The sequence below is a fragment of the Acanthopagrus latus genome, chromosome 10 (genome assembly GCF_904848185.1).
Source record: "Acanthopagrus latus isolate v.2019 chromosome 10, fAcaLat1.1, whole genome shotgun sequence".
NCBI classification, from domain to species: domain Eukaryota; kingdom Metazoa; phylum Chordata; class Actinopteri; order Spariformes; family Sparidae; genus Acanthopagrus; species Acanthopagrus latus.
The window spans coordinates 14,492,347-14,511,600 of NC_051048.1; the positions used below are offsets into that span (position 1 = coordinate 14,492,347).

At 42.6% G+C, this 19,254-nt stretch overlaps 1 protein-coding gene across 1 annotated transcript; it reads right to left on the bottom strand.

Moving 5' to 3' along the window:
• Positions 1-8,132: 8,132 nt before the first annotated feature.
• LOC119027395 lies at positions 8,133-14,720 on the bottom strand. Its single transcript, XM_037112568.1, has 4 exons — positions 14,583-14,720; positions 11,067-11,420; positions 10,033-10,173; positions 8,133-9,938 (listed from the first exon to the last, which is right to left on the bottom strand). The coding sequence occupies exons 1-4, from the start codon at positions 14,641-14,643 to the stop codon at positions 9,736-9,738; spliced, it is 759 nt and encodes a 252-aa protein (XP_036968463.1). The 5' UTR covers positions 14,644-14,720; the 3' UTR covers positions 8,133-9,735.
• Positions 14,721-19,254: the final 4,534 nt, after the last annotated feature.

A 19,254-nucleotide genomic window follows, 5' to 3' on the forward strand; every position in this document is an offset into this window, starting at 1 on the left:
AGATGTGTTCTTTTGCAGAGAGCTTTTAAGGTTTTTCATCAAAATCTCACTACCTATACTTGTTTGATTTTTCTGCCAGTTAACTATTGCTCTTTCAAATTCCCCTGTCAAGCAGCAGGTGATGTTTACTGTCTCCCCCTCCCTGACAGAGACATCAGAACTCTGGGTCACAAGAAATTTGTCTGATGAAGCACCTATAAAAAAAACAGAGTGACATGTAATTTGCTTGTGTGTTTATTGCAGCAATTCAGAGGCAAAATGGCATTTTTCAACAAAATATGAAAATTTGCACTCTGCAGACATGGCAACACATAGTAACAACCAAATAAAGAGGTTGTGCCATGCCACTAACCCAAATCATCAGTGCTTGACAAGTTGGGGGTAAGACTTGAAAATTAAATTTCTCACTAAGTGGAAATTGTCAAGTTTTTACTTACTCCAAGATGAGAGGGCACAGATGGAGGCGAGTAGCAGACTGCTGAGTAGAAGCTTCATCTTTCCATGCTGATTCACAACTGACAACTGAAACTCATCTCTTCATCGCTGCTCAAAGTCCTTCCCACCACACACGCACGAATGCAAACCATGAGCACAATACATACTGGGCATCATCTTTTCTTCAGCTTTCCTCTGTATTTTCTGCAGAGAAATGTGAAAACCACATCTTGGGTTCCTTCCTCTCTCACATAGAAGGCAGCTTTAGTTCCTCTATCATACATTCACAAGTGTTTCCCCCCTTTTCTGTCCTGTTTACTTTACTGAAGAAAAAAATATTTTTTTTATTCTTTTTATTGTAATTGAAATCAGAATGATGGCAGGATGGTCTTTGCCCAGGCCCGTGTTTCAATAATCACATTTGGCATTTCTCACATTGAAGCCACTCCTCTCAAGTTTGTCTGATTTATCTAGGTTCCTTTAAGTTAAGTGAACCACAATTGGAGTGCAGCCGTATGAAGGAGTGTTTGATGGGTTTCAGCTGTGTGGCTCTCTCCAGCCAATCACTGTGGGGGAGCACCTTATAAATGCAGACATAGGGCACCTGGTTGTCCTCTTGCCTGACGGAGCCTGGGTCACGTCACTCTTCCTGGCGCCCTTCACTTCCGCCTTCGCCGGCGGCAGCTATAGTCTGGTCTCGCGCTGCCCCTCCAGTTGTTTTCATGACGGTTATTTTATTTCAGCGGCTCGCTTGGATGTTGCAGCTGGTTGTGTGCTGCTTACTGTCCGCTGCTGGTTGCCGTGTAGCTGACCGCGTTGCTCCACACCGTGCTGACCGTGATTCCAGCCATTCGTAAGTAGCTAATATCTATCCTTTTATTGTAGGGTAAAGACGCCTGTGTAGCGGCATAGCAACCGCTAATCTGCGGGAAATCGCTGCTGCTTTGCTTCGCCTCGCTGCTTTGCCTCACCGCTAGCTGCGTGCTTGCTGCTCAATGCTAGCTGCTTTGCTTTAAGTGGCTATCTCTTTGACTCATTGCTCGGCCTCACACTGCACTGACAGACTTTTAATTGCATCCGCGGTTGCGGTGCCTCAACGCTGTCTGCCTGGTTCCTGGCTGCTCACCACAGCTGGCTAAGAGTGTTAGCCTTCGTCCAGGCTTTGTTTAAGCGTTGCCGTGGCCTAATCGTTGCTCGGCAATGCCATCTTGAACTGTGTACTGTCAACCCTGTCACTTGTTGGGGTGTGTGTGAGAGAGAGAGTACGGTAGGAGAGTTTACCCTATTTTCTTTGATTAGTAGTTTATATTTTCTCTTTTGTAACTGTTGGCTTTACTGCCACCTGTAATTCTGATTTGTTAGTTCATGTTATTTTGGTCTTTGCAGGTGCATTTCATTTGATGTAAATCTTAATTCTATTTGATATTGTGTTAACTCTTAGGGATGTGGTAAATTAAGTTCTGATTTCTTGTGTTTGTGATTAGTTGCATTTAATGTTTGTGTTCTCACTTGCTGTCCTGATTTCCCCCATTCAGGTGCTGAGCCTAGGGTGGTGGATTGGTGTCGTGGTGGCAGTGTCCCTCTTGTGTTTGGCACTTTTTAGGTTGCTTGTGGTTTCACTTTTATTTACTTCACGTGTGGTGTTCCTGGGATCCCCTTTGTTTTGGAAGGGGTTGAGAGCAGAGATGCATGTTCTGGTTTTCTTTCTTTTGTTGGTTTTTTTTTGTTTGAGAATTTGTGACAGTGTTACTGTTTGAGTGTCAAGCATTTTAAAGTGTCAGTGTCTGACCTGTGTTCTTCTTCCGAGACTTGGATTTGAGAAGAGTCCTGTGAGGAGCCCACCCTCCTTCTTCCCTTCAACCCTGGTCTCATCTTCATGGTAGGAAAGCTTTAGTTGTTACAGGTTGTCCTGGATGCAGAATTGCAGGAACTGAGGCAAGTAGTCGCTCAGCTAATAGCAGATAACGAGAGGCTGAGATAGGAACAGGTTGTGGCCGTGCCTGGCCCTAGCACAGCGTCCGATCAGGCATTCTTATTCGACCACTTAGTAGGCGAGGCACGTGAGGAGATTAAGTACCATTCCAGTAGAGAGCGTTCAGATCCAGATAAAATCATAGAGGTGCTACAGGAGCTATATGGGTGTGTAGAGTCCTATGTAGCTTTACAAGAAGTCTTTTTCTCCCGACAGCAGCAAGAAGGCGAGACCCTGTTAGAGTTTTCACTTGCATTGATGGGTCTCATGACATCTGCCTCCCAGTCAAAACGGGCCATTACATCTTGCTCTGGTGCCGGAAAACTAGCGCAGTTACGGGCTCCGGGTGTGTAGGTGACGTGGAAGTGTCCAAGCTCATGTTGTCTTTCCCCCATTTAGGTGTGAGCATGGGGGGGGATTGCTGTTTCCTGGTAGATACAGGGTCTATGGTGTCAACCATTAGAGTCTCTTTTTCAACAGCACTTCGAGCCATAGGGCCAAGAATGCCTCAAATCTTGTCACTGGCTGCAGCTCAGAGCAGCCAATGGCCTGGCTATCCCCTACATTTGTGGCAACCTCTTACCATAAAGCTCCACGTCTAGCTCAAGGTGACCTTGCTACCAGAGTGCTGCTCTGAGCAGTATGTCTAGCTCAAGGTAACCTTGAGCTAGATGTGGAGCTTTGTGGTAAGAGGTAGCCAGGCTGTGGGATTTTAGTGAAGGATCCTCCTGGCTGTGTCTTCACAGGTTCCAGGGGTTTTGGGGATGAATGTTATCCGCAAGTGCTACTGGGTGTTATTTGGGCATCATGGCCTGGCTTTGTTCGACCTGCCGGTGGTGTCTGGGGCCCTAATCGTGTCGCACAGGCTCTGAAAAAGTGTCATCAAGCCAATGTTGAGATCGAGCAGAGTGCAGGGAAGGTAAAGGTTTGTGTCTAAAGGGCTTGTCGTATTCCAGGTGGGGTGCTGAAGATCGTTGCGGCCACCTGCTTAGAGCAGTACTCTGGTAGCACTGTATTGTTTGAGCCATTAGACTCTGGCCTGCCAGCCGGACTGCTGGCTTCTCCTGCCCTATGCTGGTGGTGCGGGGCACGGCCTACATTCCCATTGTGAATGTCGGCACTTCCGATGTGTTGCTCTATCCTCATGCAGTTGTTGGCACCTTAGATGAGGTGCGTGTTGTCAGCTTACCTGCTGGTGTTACTGAGGTGCCACCTCTGGTGGCTACAGTGGCTGCCCAGTCAGTCTCCCCACCAGTGTAGGATCCGATAGCAGCCATTGATTTGGATCATTTGCCTGCTGAAGTACAGGATAAGGTTAGGGCTCTTCTTGGTGAGTACAGTTGCTTTTTTTCGGCCCATGATGGGGACCTTGGTTGTACTGACCTGATTTCCCATGATATCCCTCTCTTAGATGATGTCCCAGTGAAGCAACTCTACCGCCGCATTCCTCCACCTGAGTATTAGGTTGTTAAAGACCATATTGACCAACTGCTAAGTGCTCAGGTCATTAGGGAGAGCAGTAGTCCCTATGCCTCTCCAATTGTTTTGGTCAAGAAAAAGGATGGCACTGGTCATATGTGTCAACTACAGGCTCCTTAATGGGAAAACCAGGAAGGATGCTTTTCTGTTGCCCCGCATAGACGAATCTTTAGATGCCTTGACTGGGGTCCATTGGTTTTTGACCATGGACCTGGCCAGTGGATATAATCAGGTCCCTGTGGTAGTCTGATCGTTTCAAAACTTCCTTTTGTACTCCCTTTGGCCTCTTTGAGTGGAACCGCATGCCCTTTGGGCTTTGCAATGCTCCCAGCACCTTCCAGAGGTTGATGCAGCAGATTTTTGGTGACCAGCAGTGCCAGTCTCTGCTGCTCTATCTGGACGACATCGTGGTCTTCTCCTCTACCATTGAGCAACATCTCGAGAGGTTGAGTGTGGTGCTGGGGCGTTTGCAGCGGGAAGGGCTGAAAGTGAAGCTCAGTAAGTGTGCCTTCTTCCAGCAGTTGGAGTTTTTGGCACTGAAGTGGGCGATGACCGAAAAGTTTTGTGAGTATCTGTTGGGCCATAAATGTGTTGTCTACGCTGACAACAACCCCTTGAGCCACCTGTCATCCGCTAAGCTTTAGGCCGCCGAGCAACGCTGGGCAGCCCAACTGGCATCCTTGATTTTGAACTGAAGTACCGCTCAGGCTGAAGTAATAAGAACACGGATGCTCTCTCCCGCCAGCATCCCCCTGAGCCACAGGACATGCAAACGATGGTCCCTGGCACACTGTTCCCTAAGCCGTTGCAACAGGCCTTGCAGGTGCAAAAGGTGGGTGCAACACAAGCTGCTGTTGCAGCCTTGCCCCACCATCCCCCATCTGATATTGTCACACTCCAGCATAATGACCCCATCATTAAAGAAGTTCTGGTTTTCTGGAGGTGCAAACAACCTCCGAATAAGAAGGAACGCAAGAATGCGTCTCACTTAGCCTTGGTGTTGCTTCAGCAGTAGGGTCGTTTTGTGGAGGAGATTGGTGTGTTGTAACGCCAGGTTTTCCGGACGGGGCAAAGGCCATGTTTCAGTTGTTACCTGCTGCGTTAAAAGCAGACGTGTTGAATGAAGTTCACCAGGGGCATGGCCATCAGGGGGTCGAGAGGACCTTAGAGCTTCTGCGGCAGCAGTGTTACTGGCCAGGCATGGCGGCTGAGGTGGCACAGCAGTGCCAGGCATGCAAGAGGTGCCAGGTTGCCAAGAAGAGTCAACTGACTACCCGTGCCTTCATGGGGCACTTGCTGGCATCTCGGCCTAGCAAGATCCTCGCCATTGATTTTACTGTTTTGGAGCCCAGCCAGAACGGCATGGAAGACCTTGTAATGAATGGCGTTTTCAGTAAGTACACGTTGGCTGTTCCTACCCGGGATCAACGAGCCACCACTGTAGGTCGAGTGTTAGTAGTTGAATGGTTTTCAAAATTCGGTGTCCCGGCCCAGATACATTTAGACCAGGGGCGAAATTTTGAGAGCTCTCTCATCCAGCAGCTTTGTGCTTTGTATGGCATAGAGAAGTCTCTCACTACGCTATAACATTCATCAGGGAATGGCCAATGTGAGCATTTTAATGGAACGCTTCACAACTTGTTGCGTACGCTACCAGTGTCACGTAAGCATGACTGGAGTTCCTGTCTGCCCCAAGTCTTGTATGCCTACAACACCACCCCGCATCAAGCCACCGGTGAGTTTCCTTTCCTTTTGATGTTTGGCCATAGCCCCAAGGGATGATCCAACCAGAGCCAGGCAGGTCCATCGTACTCTGCTGAAGGCCGTGGTGGGGGTCGACCTTCCAGGTAGTACCGCTGTCTCTCTTCCATCTGCTGAGCAACCTCAGTCAGAGGAAGAGCTGTCATGTGATGGCGATTTGTTGTTCCTGAGGTCAGAGCATCCTCTGACCACTCCCCACCAAGCTGCAGCTGTGATTCAAACCACCTCCCAGTTATTGCTTTCACAGTCTGACCAAGCTCCCTCTGTGCCATGCTTATCCGTGGATCCTGCTCCTGCAGCAATGGGTCCTTCCCTCCCTGTTGAGGAGGAAGTGGCTGCACGGCAGACCACTAGATCTACCGCAGGTCAACATCCCAATGTCCATCGTCACCCACGGTCCGCAGGCGGGATGGTACAAAGAGGTGTAAACCTTCCTGGCCCAGTGTCTAACGCAGTTGCCGCTTTATTTAGACTGTGGCGGTAGTTTCAATTCAATTGGTGGGGGCAGATTGTAGCAGTATGGAGTGTTTGATGGGTTTCAGCTGTGTGGCTCTTTCCAGCCAATCACTGTTGGGGAGCACCTTTATAAATACAGGCATAGGGCACCTGGTTGTCCTCTTGCCTGACAGAGCCTGGGTCACGTCACTCTTCCTGGCGCCCTTCACTTCCACCTTCGCTCGGTTGCAGGTAGGCTGCCGGCGGCAACTATAGTCTGGTCTCGCGCTGTCCCTCCAGTTTTCATTATTTTATTTCAGCGGCTCACTTTCAGCTGGTTGTGCTGCTTACTGTCCGCTGCTGGTTGCCGTGTAGCTGATCGCGTTGCTCCACACCGTGCTGACCGTGATTGCCTGACCGGTATGTAGCACAGTGACTGTAGCTTCCTCCTCCAGCCACTCGTAAGTAGCTAATATCTGTCCTTTTATTGTAGGGTAAAGAGTGGGAGAGTTTATCCTATTTTCTTTGATTAGTAGTTTATTATATTTTCTCTTTTGTAACTGTTGGCTTTACTGCAACCTGTAATTCTGATTTGTTCATGTTATTTTGGTCTTTGCAGGTTGCACGTGCATTTCATTTGATGTAAATCTTAATTCTATTTGATTTGATGTTGTGTGAATTCTTAGGGATGTGGTAAATTAAGTTCTGATTTCTTGTTTGTGATGAGTTGCATTTAATGTTTGTGTTCTTACCTGCTGTCCTCTGATTTCCTCCATTCAGGTGCTGAGCCTAGGGTGGTGGATTGGTGTCGTAGTGGCGGTGTCCCTCTTGTGTTTGGCACTTTTTAGGTTGCTTGTGGTTTCACTTTTATTTACTTCACATGTGATGTTCCTGGGATCCCCTTTGTTTTGGACCCATCTCCCCCCTACTAAGTCTCAGCCCTGACTGGTCCCCCTTTTTGTCCCAGTGAGTGACTTCTTGATACATTTTTAAGACTATTTAAACTAAAATCAATAAATGTTTTGTGCCCAGATATGCTGTCTCTGCCTCATTGCAAAACTGACCTGAGTGCCTTCTATAGTGATCTATAGGTGGTCCTTTTAAAAAAAAAAAAAAAGGTCCCTGGATGAAACGCCCAGGGTGCCGTTGTTTGGCGTGAAATGTCGTCTTAACCGAGTGCTGCCTAGAGCATGCTCCTCGTGCCGCCACAGGAGCATCTAAAGAATTTAACTTTTAGTGATAGGCTGGGGCGGAGTTACGACCGCAGGAGGGAGAGCATTGACACACCTGCAGCAGGCTGACAATCAGGGCAGCTTTTAAAGACCCTGATCACCACGCTTCCGGCTGCCAGTTGATTACGCTACCTCTCACGGTACATGGCTTTGTTCGTAGCTAAGACTGAGATTACTAAAACGTAGTGTACTCGCTCCTACAGTTTCTCCTTGCACCGTTTTCCTGTGTCCTCAGTGAACATCCTGATTCCCTCACCCAGACCCGCTCACCAGCACCTCTGCTGTCACCCACCTGCCCTGCGTCCCTCCGAGCGCCGGCATGCGACCCCGCACCTGGCCTCCCTCTCGAAGGCTCAACACCACCTCCCTCCAGTTCTGGCTCCTGCCTCAGTGACTCTGCCATTGCCTAATAAAGAGTTCTCTTCCATCCCTGCATTGTGTCCGCTTTTGGGTCCCGCTTCCCACACAGAGTATAACAATTATTTAGTAAAAGCCCCTTTAAGTACAGTTTTATATGAATGGGAATCGATATTGATTATTAAAGAATATTATTAGTTAAAATTATTATAGTTAATGAAACGTAGGTAATTATGATTAATGAACACGGGGCACCACCCTGAAGTCAGGGATCAATAATCAAATGATATATCTTTAGTCTCAAAGCCTGAAATTAGTCAAATTGTAAATATTACAAAATTATTAAGAGGGAACCGTGAATCTGAGCACAGACCATTTCAACCAGATGTTACTATAATATGGCATTTTGCAAAATAATCACAGCTGCTCAGTTAAAATCAACAGTGTTTATTAGCTTTTCTCCCAAAACACAAACCACCTACTTTAACAGTTGCTTTCAACAACTACCAACATCAAAAACACGAGCAAGCCAAACATATAAATGGGTGGAGGTGTGTGCAAGGGCCACACGTTCTCTGACTAGGCGTGTTTTCTGTGCTATTTATATATGCAAATTTGAGCATTTAGTACTTCAGGGAGCTCCACATACATCAGGGTTTGTTTCCCTCATTATATGGCACAGGCAAACGTGACATTCACAGGCTGTAAATTGTCGTTAATTGCCTAAAATTAGGGAGGTTTATGTGGGTGTGTGTGAGTGTGTGTAAGTAAAAGGAGAGAAGCTAAGTTGGTGCTTAGCAGACAACAAAAGATAACACAATGACTATGCGGTACACAGTGGTCCTCTCTCCCTCAAACAGTGGCCAGCAAGGGAATCGAGGTTCATTTATCGTCCGCTGATTGAGCCGGAATACAATGTATTGTGGTCACACATGGCGGCAAGACTACACAGGCTATCCGCTAAGGGATAGTAACAGACTGATAGACCCTAAGTGTGCAAAGGAGAAGTATCTAAGGTCCTTCCTGCTGCTGTCAGACTCTACAACCAGCACTGCTCCCTATAGACCTCACCCTGTACTCTGCACTGTGCAATGTGTCTGTACAAAACTCATTTCTGTTTTTGCACTGGTGCATCTGGACAATTTCCTTAACACCCATGTTTAGGGCGAGGTCCCTATTGTTTTTCAAATAATTTTTTTTTTTCTTATGCCAAAATGATCGCATTTTTCACTGCCTGAACATACCCCAAAACTCACCAAACTTGGAATATAAGTCACACCTAGCAAAAAATTTTATAATCTATTGTCGTCTTGAATTTCCACCACTACGTGGCGCTACAATTAAGGGAAGTACGTTTTGGCTCATAACTCCCATATACTTTGTCGCACATTCAAAAATCTTATATCCACACGTTCAGTGGATTGTGCTGAATCTTGTGCTCTAGGCCCCAAGTACAAGAGCATCATGTTGCTTTGAATCATTTGACACTTGTTAATGGACACCTGTGGGACACACCAAAGAGGATTGTAGCTGGGATATATTGAACTGTGAGGCTGTTGTGTCAAAATCACTGATTTTCTGGAGAGTTCATAAGCATCAGAAATTAGAACTGCCTGGGCTTAGAAAGATAACAAGGGTTGTGGTCCATACACTGCCTCTGAGTGTCACAAAATTTCTCCTTTGGCAGATCAATAAAAGTACATGTGATCTTATCTTACGAAATTTGTCTCTTAAACTTTCTGACTTTTCAACCCTATAGTCGGCCCCAAGTCCATTAACTCTGACTAATTTATCAAATGTTACTCCAACTGGAGACAACTGTGCTTTTGTTGGGGATTATTTTTTCAGCTGCTGGTTAATACACGTTTGGGCTCTAGTGAGTACGTGGGGCAGCTGAACGGTGTATGTGGCACCAAATCATACTGTGCTTAAGTGCTGCACTCACAGAGTACATTTAAAGTGGTTTCTTTCCTGACATCTCACAGGCATATCTCTCTAAAACATCTTATGTTGTGTTCGCAAAGTCCATAGCCTCCTTTGTCACACATCCTTGAAATCTATTCTTCAAGCTGATAACATCTGAGAGGACACAGCAAGAGGCTCTTTATCTTTCTCCACTCTACTATTGACGTTACTGACATCAGACAGCTCATGGTTGTCTTCATCTCTGTTCTTATTCTCCTCCTCAATTTCTCTCTCATCTCTGCCCTCTTCTTCTTGGTCTTCTTCTGTTCTTTGTTCCGAAGGGATTTTATTTCCAGGAGCCACTGAAGTATGAATGTATTGATTAGTTATTCATAATGCACTGATGATGTAGACATCATATCATCATGAGGGAGTTCAGTGAAAGAAATACTCTACCTTGTGCATGCTGCTGAGCTTTGGTCCCCAACTTGTTGAGGCAGAAGAAGGATACAACAAGAGCAAGTATGGGCAGACACCTCATGACATGGATTAACACTTCTTCCCAGTGAGACTCTGTGTCGTTGTCTGAATGTGCATCTTGTGAGAAAAAAAAATAATATTACAATGATAACGACAACAATAACAGGGCTGAAAAATACAATTTTTGTGGTTTCTGTGTATAAAAATTCAGAACGGGCTCTGGTTTGTTGATGGTCAAACTCTGACCATCAACAAACCAGAGCCCGTTCTGAATACAGATTATAGATCTATCCATTGACAAATCAAGATACAAGTCTAACCATATGTTAAGGTATGGCTAAATTTGGACCCAAATGCAGACACACACACACACACACACACACACACACACACACACACACACACACACACACACACATACATAGGTACACATACACAGGACGCAGGAAATGGGGGAACAAAAAGCGAGCTTTATTTTAAAAAAAAGCCAAATTAATAAGAAAAAACCAAGGGATCCTAGACACATAAGTCAGTCACAAAGACAAAATACAGAGCAGCAACAAAAAGGCTAAAAAAACAAAGTGCAAATAAAAAAGCAAAGTTCAAATCAAAACGATAAGTAAGAAACCAAAACCAAAAACACATCAAATGGGTGACGTGAGGAACAACAGACCAGGATGGGGAAACCAGGAACAAGACAGACCAACAGTGTAACGGGGAACATCACAGAGGACATCACAAAACAAACTGACAATGACAAGATGGAGGACAAAGACTATATACAGACACACTAATGACAGGAAGAAGAACAGATGAGGTGAGTGAGGAGGAAAGAGGACAGGTGTGGTAATGAAAAGAAAAACACTGAAGGAAAAACACACAGGAGAAACTGAGAAGCAAGAGGAGACACACAAGGGCCTGATTTCAAAATAAAACTGGACAGAAAACACAACAAAAAGACACTGAATCACAACACCATGTAGTCATGTTAGTGGTGTTTTGTCACATACCTTCTCCTGTGTTATCCGCTGCATTATCTCTGGCCATAACTGTGATGACAGTACCATTTCCTTTAACCTCGATGTGAAATGGTATCTCTATATTCACCTTGCAGGTGTATCTCTCTGAATCCTCTCTTATTATATTGATAAAGGTCTTGTTTGAACAATCAGATGTGTTCTTTTGCAGAGAGCTTTCAGGCTTTTTCATCAAAATCTCATGACCCATACTTGTTTGATTTTTCAGCCACGTAACTGTTGCTCTTTCAAACTCCCCTGTCAAGCAGCAGGCGATGTTTACTGTCTCGCCCTCCCTGACAGAGACATCAGAACTCTGGGTCACAAGAAATTTGTCTGATGAAGCACCTATAAAAAAACAGAGTGATATGTAGTTTGCTAGTTTGTTTGTTTGTTTGTTTATTGCAGCAATTCAGAGGCAAAATGGCAGTTTTTGGTTTATCATAACAAGTGTGCCCGGAGATGAAACACCTTTGAAGAGACAGATAAAGTTTAGCCTTTGCTCATTTTTACAAAGCCAGTGGTGGAATCTAAATAACTACATTAACTCAAGTGCTATACTTGAGTACAAAATCATGGTGCTTATGTCGGTGAAGTCAGACGTCTGCACAGAGCCCAATGGATATTGAAATACACACCTAGCTACAGTCTGTTCACCCTGCTGCTACCTCGCATGAGATACAGAATTATCCACTGCCATATCACTAGACTACAGAGCTGATTTGCTGCAGGAGGCTTGTCCACCCAGTTCCCTTTGATTCATTTTCTCCTCAACCCCTAGTTCTCCTCACCCCTCAGGGTTCAAACTGGACCCCCTACTTGTCATTAACCCTAGGACGTCCCTGCATCTCAGTTTACCTCCTCCTAATGGTAAAAACATACAACTAGTCTTTCTCTTCTGTGTTTCCCCACCCCAAATAGTATAGTTAGCTGGTTTCTCATTCTGCTTGCCCTGTTCACTTGTATCTGTGGACATGGTTGTTGTCGTGCATGGTTTAACTTATAGAACCTGAGTCATCCTTTAGAGGAGAGTTAAGGAGGATTTCATTATTGTGCTTGTCTTTTCAGAGTGTTGACCGAGTGACGCTACAGACATATGATGCTATTATAGACCCAATGGTACATACAGTAGTTAAAATGAGCTCAACTGTGGACAGCTACAGTAAAATGACACATACACATACTGTTCATAAAGTGTATCCGTGAGGTTCATTTTGTAAATACGTTTACTTATATAAATATTAAGTTATACGCTAAAATTTTCACTGTGTTATATAAATACTAGCTACAGGCATTTCCACGCCCCCCCTCGGCATTTCTGCGAGCCGCGATGCCGGAAACAGCCACGACTCGAATCAGAGCAGGATAGCACAAACGACCGACTACGTTCTAGATAAGTAGCAGACTTCCTCGATTCTATCCTGCACAGAATCAACCCACACAAGGCCTCTGGCCAGGCTCAAATAGTGCTCCCCTCAGCTAAATGTAGGGGATGCAAGTCTCACACTTTTAGACACTGTCACCAAACATCTGGACTCTGCACACACTCATATTTGGATTTTTTTCATCGATATGACTTCTGTTTTTAATACTATACATACAAACACTCCACTGTATCTCCTCTTTGACGTTCAGTTCCCTCTGACACATATTTGGATTTTTTTCATCGATATGACTTCTGTTTTTAATACTATACATACAAACACTCCACTGTATCTCCTCTTTGATGTTCAGTTCCCTCTGACACCAGATTTATGGATGAATAACTTTTTATAGGACAGACCATAACAGGTGTTTTTAAATCCAGTAAATGAGTTTTAAACACAGGGCTCCCCCAAGGCTGTGTTTTATCTCCCGTTCTCTGTTTACACAAATAGCATCTCCTGTAGCAGTTAAGGAATGATGCTTTTCAAGTTTGTTGATGACATGGCCCTGTTGGCCCACCTGACTGGCAACAATGCTATGTCCCAATACCAGCAGGCATTCAACAGCTTGGTCCAAACATTTGGTGACACCTCACTTGAGCTCACCATCACAAAGACCAAGGAGCTTTGCTGTTGGGGGAGAGAACATCATAACTTTCTTCCAACTGCTCAGTATCTAGGCTCAACTAAAAGAGCATGCTCAGTCTTATACCTGCCTTTCCTTTTCACAACACACTGACTCTGTATACAAAAAAGCATAACAGGGCCTCCCCCTGCTGAGGAAACTCAAGACTTTTCATGTCAGCAATGACACTGGTTTACCACTTACTTACAACCATTCAGTGATCAGGAAGCCACCCTGATCTCAGAGGACCATTCTCACATCCTCCACCACTCCTTCCAGTTACTGTCAGTGTCCCACTGGCCCAGAAGTACATCAACAAGAAATCTTCCCTTCCCACTTCAATAACCACCCTGAACAATATAAAATACTGCACATTCAAATGTTTTTGTCAGTTGCTGTTTTGACTGTCCCCTTTTCTGTGTTGTAAATGTGAATTGCTGACAAGGAGAATTTCTGACACTGTTGGTGACAGACAATAAAGTTTAACTATTCTATTCTATATACTGGACCAACATCACGATCATCTGATTCTGATTTATCAGGTCCAAAAATTGATTATTTTTGAGTGAGTCCAACCTTCACTGTCTTTTTTGCTCTGATTTTGTCTCCAACAACTCATGAGAGAAGATAGATACAACATATACAATGCTTTGTAAACGACTATGCTATTTTGTGGAGTAGAGTAGATTCGGTTCATCAGAGACTATTTGTGGAAGCAGTTGCAGTGATCAGGGTGATCATTCCTGTCGCAATACATGGCCATTTTATTAATGAAAATGATTACTTTTTTAAATGACTTGATCATTACATTGTACTTTTTCACACAATACGCAATTGTAGTGTTTTTTCTCAGAAATATTACCTGCCTCGCACCCCGTCTCAAAACCGCCTCGGACATGAGCATGGACATACACATACGTTACTTTCAACAAAAAAAGTTTGTATCTTCCAACTATGACTAATAAATGGTCAGTTTGCAGTCATTTAAACTTTAGTCAATAGTTGTTGGACAAACAATGAAATGCTCCCTTTAACCATTTGTTAAGAAACCATATAGGTTTATGAATATCAGCTGCAATTTAACAACAACCATTTGCTTAATAAATGGTTATAAAGCATTTCATTGTTCGTTAACTGCCAAATAACTATCAAATTGAGGTTGATTATCACTAGATTTACTATTTATTAATGATGGTTATAATAATGTGTTTAATTTCACTCATGGAAATAAATATCTTTATATTACATAGCTTAATATTAAATCCAATTGAATCATTACCACCCAAAATAACACAAAGAACCTCCCACGATGAGTTACTCACTCTTTCCTCATTTCCATAAACCATAAACATGTTTCGCACATATTTCATGATTCACTCTTAAATACTAAGTATAGCCTACAGTTGATTAAGTTCAATAAAGAATTGATTATTGATTAAGAATACATTAATTTTTACTTACCACAACATGGGAGGGCATGGAGAACTAAGGCAAATAACAGATCGCTCACTAGAAACTTCATCCTTTCACTGTGTTTCACAACTAAATAATGATACTCATCTCTTTAGAGCTAAGTGTTAAGTCCCTCACATCTAACACACGCACAAAACGAGCAGACGTCTTCCTCATTTTAAGGTTTTTTTTTTTCTTGATTGTTGGAGAGGAGTGTAGAAAAACCACAAATCACCCCTACCCTACACTCACACATGAGCTGCATCAATTCTATTTAACAAAAAGTAAAAACATTTAGCCGCTATCTCTTTGAAGCTGGAAGACATAGTTATTCATGTCTGACATGATTTCCTTTTACTTGCAATGCTCTACTGAATATGTCCAAAATCAAAAACATAAAATACAATACTAAAAAAGGGGGAAAAGTCAGACTTTTAATAAAGGTTTAATCTATCAAAATATTCTGACTTTCATTCTGTTCTCAGCTTTAAGGTGAAATATTTAGCATTGGTAAGTTGTGACTTTAAAGTCAGTGCTTATTTAAAGCAACATTATGTATATTTTTTCCCTACAAATAACAGCTTCAAAATCATTTTGATGTTACAGTGTCTTGTAATAGGATGAAGAGTGTCTCTGTCTCAGCCACTTGTTTCTGCTCTATGTAACTTCAGAACAAGGGTAGGAATCACAGTGTTGCATACATGACTACTTCAACATACACATTTTCAAGACATACCATTGTTATGCTGTAATGATTTTTAGTTATAGTTAGCATCTACATTACATTTGAAAAATTGTTACAGATGCCAATTTCTATATAATGTTGCTTAAAACACTGACCCAGTGGCCGAAGCATTTGCCACGACCTATCACAACATGAACTTTGCTTGCTCCTAAAGGCATTTTTGATTAACCATTGCCATCAGCAACAAATGCTGTGTCGCATGTATCATTTGAATACCTTGTGTGTACGTAGGTAATTCTGTTCCATTACCGGAAGGGAGGAATGCTAAAGATATTGTGCCTATATATACAGTGGAAAAGCTGGAGGTCCATCCACATGCTGAAAATGTTTGACCCCAGATATGAGCTACAAAGCCACAACGGAGCATTCCTTAAGCCAGAGGTAGGAGACAATGTGAAAATGTGCCAAAAATGTGAAAAAAAATGAAAAAAAAGACATACCTCATGTCCTGTAGGTCCACTAACATGTGACGCTTGTTTTTGAGAAAGAAAAAAAAAAAAAAAACGGTTAAAATGGTAAATCAATTTGATTTTTAGGCCATGCCACCCAGCCCTAATTCTTCCATGCATTTTTGCTTTCCTATAACTTAAAACCAAATTACACCAAATATATCAATCATATATCCAAATGCATGGCATGGAAATGGAATTAGTTTCCTACACGTAGTTAGCATAAATATGAATATCAAATAAGTTCATCACTAAAATAGTGCTTGTGTCCTCAAGCAGTTTTGAAATGAACAGGACGGTGACTATGTCAAATATTGTGCAAATCATTGCAGATAGGCTGGACGACTGTCCAGTATGTGAAGGATTTTCAAGGTCCGTGCCACTTAAGGAGTGTAAATATATTGAATGACTATTGCTGAGAAATTCCAAACATAAAGACTATAACTAATGAAGTTTGATTTCATGAAAATTTTAAACAATACAACTTCAAATTGTAAATAGGCATGTCTCAGTATCCTCTATAATGACCAGGTGTAAACATGCAGTGTCAAATGTCAAAACTCCCTCATTGTTCTCTTCATATTCAAAATATGTTTTGAATACCTGTGAATGCAAAGATATAAATATACAATACACAAATCCATGTCCAGCAGGTTGATACATATTTAAGTTGCCCTTGGTTATTGGCAGGAACATAGCATAGGGAACTGTCATTGGAGAGTGAAACAGAAATCTCAGGACAATAAGGAGACATTGGGTGGTGATGGAAAGGATTGGAAGGCAGTTTAGACTCTTGCAAGGTAAAGTCAGCTTGCTTTATGAGGCACATACTTGAGGCCTATTAAACAGAGGTGGTCTTATGTTCTACTTTTGACTGTCAGTATGACGAAATAGAGAAAAACAGGAAGACCTTCAACCACAAACCGCCCTGCAAGCCTGAGTTATTCTTGTTTGTGACATGCAGTCTCTAAACAAATGAACAAACACCACTGCTAATTCACAGGCAACTTATTATTCTTTTCACCCTTGTTGATCCCTTTGACCTCACTGTATTCCTGCTTTGGGTCTCTCAGCTGTTTGAAAGTGAAAAACTGAGGAAGCCTTTGTTGGTGTGGCTCCAGTCAGCTGGGCTGCAGCAATGACCTGCATACTTATTACATATACTTATGTATTCAATATTCTTCCGAGGGCTGGGCGATAAATCATTGAATTGATTAATACGAGTTTGTGGTTTAGGACGATTAAAAAAAAAAAATCCATTTTACTACATGTAGTTAGCATAAATATAAATATCAAATAAACTTGTCCCTAAAATAGTGCTTTTTCCTCTCCTCATGCAGTGTTAACATTAACTTAACAGGATGGCAAATATGTCAAATATTGTGTAAATCATTGTAGATAAGCTTGATGACTGTCCAGTGTGTGAAGGATTTTCACCTGAAAATAGGAAAGTTACATTACCTTAGAATGGGCCTTTATATCTACAGAGAGCGGACTCTGTCATGTTAAAAGACCATCCTTCTACAGCAACCCAGACAGGACAAGCCTCCTGTATTTTTTGCTCTTTTTGCTTTTTAACCGACCAATTGAAACGGAAAAATTAACCATAGTCAAGATTAGGCATTTAATGGGTTATATTTAATTTGAGTGAGTCACTACAGGGTAAATTTCATCCACCTTCATCCCACTTCTTTACTCTGTGCTCTATCGTAATTGAACCACAGATGCTCTAAGTTGTCTTTCACATACCAGCTCTGTCACTGTGTGAGTAGAAGTATTCAACAGAGGACATACACTACTACTTACTGAAGCATTATGGACTTAAATAAGACTTGTAAATCAGAATATACCAAGTCGGTGTATAATGTGGAGCCATGATATTGCACATATTTACAGTTCTCCCAGTTACCAGTCACTCACATGAAGTATTTACTGGCCCCTTGGTTTGTGGCTTGAGTTTCAGAAAGTGAGAAGTCAGAGTAGTGGTTTCAAGTACAACTTCACAACTGCCAAGCTATACTAAGGCTTTTATGGGGGTCAAGAAGAGAGATGTTAGCCTCACAATAACAGTTCTTCTTTCTTCTACAGTGTTGTTGGGGTTTTGACATCTTTAGAGAGTGAGAAATCACAAAGGTTGAAAAAAGAAGCTTTAAGTGAGTTTTTAAGAATGGCTGTGCTCTGTTAGCACCAACAACCGCTTGCCATGAGCACAAGATGGTGTGCCCTTTTTTGCTGGCTTTGAGCATAAGCTGTACTGATGCATGTGGCTGTGACTACACTTTACAGCATCTGAATTATCACCATTAACAAAGACAGACACGCAAAGATTGGAACGTGATTAAAACAGCAGAAAACAGGACATTGCCTATGTATTACACACCACAGGAGTTCAGGAAACGGCATCACCACAAGCTTGACAAACTAAGCCATTTCAGTTTACTTCATATGAACAACCATACCTGCATGTGCTTGTTGTGACTTCCACAAAATTTTCCACAGCCTTTATTATTTAAACAGCTACAACTACAGCCACAGTGAGCCATACCATGATGAAAGCATCAGTCGTAACTGTACTACTTGCCCATCATCACAGTAATGCAGCTTTACAAAAAAAAAAAATACCTCCAAAGCTGACTGAAGTTAATTTGAAACTCTAATGTTTTTCAGACAAGTTAAAGGAAATGGTGTCTAAAACAACATGTAAATATGATCTTTCTAATTGAAAATGACATTATATGGCTTCAATAAAAAGTCAAATAATAGTTTCCGGAAATACGCTTATTCACTTTTTTGCTGAGAGCTAGTGAAGGAAATCAATACAAAATATAGTACTTGAAATTTGCCAATAACACACCATTAAATATGCACAATTTCCACTGCTTGACATTGAGGTTTCCATTCACATATTGTACCACCAGGGGGAACAGGAGACCAGTAATTCAGCCATAGCATCACAGAACACATCCCTTTCAGTATCTCTCACAGGAAGCACTGTAACTCATCTGTTTGCTGACTGTTTTTATTATTTACTTTTTGTCCACCGTCACATTAAAGTGTGTTAGGCTACCACAGAAAATCATGTGTGCAATCGCTTTAGCTCATTATCTCTAAATTATATAAACAAAATATGAAATATTATAGGGGTGGTAAACCTTCATAATCAGTAGATGCTTGAGAGTTGGTATTGGGGTTAACCAGTCAGAGGAAATGCAAGAGATACACACTTTCTTGGAAGTGCCCTTGCTTTGTTACTAGGAGTACCACTGCAAGAAGCAACATCTTGTACTACTAATTCAAGAACTTACAGGATCACTTTGCAGGTATTATAGTTGAGGTTTTTGATAAAAAAAAATGTTTTTCCTACTATACCCACTTGTTTGAGATGTGAAACAAATGTCAGTTGAAGTGATGGCCCCATTCAGCTGTCCCTGTGACCTTTAGGCAACTGCCCTGATGGCCCTTGAACTCCAATGGCCCTGAAGGCTCC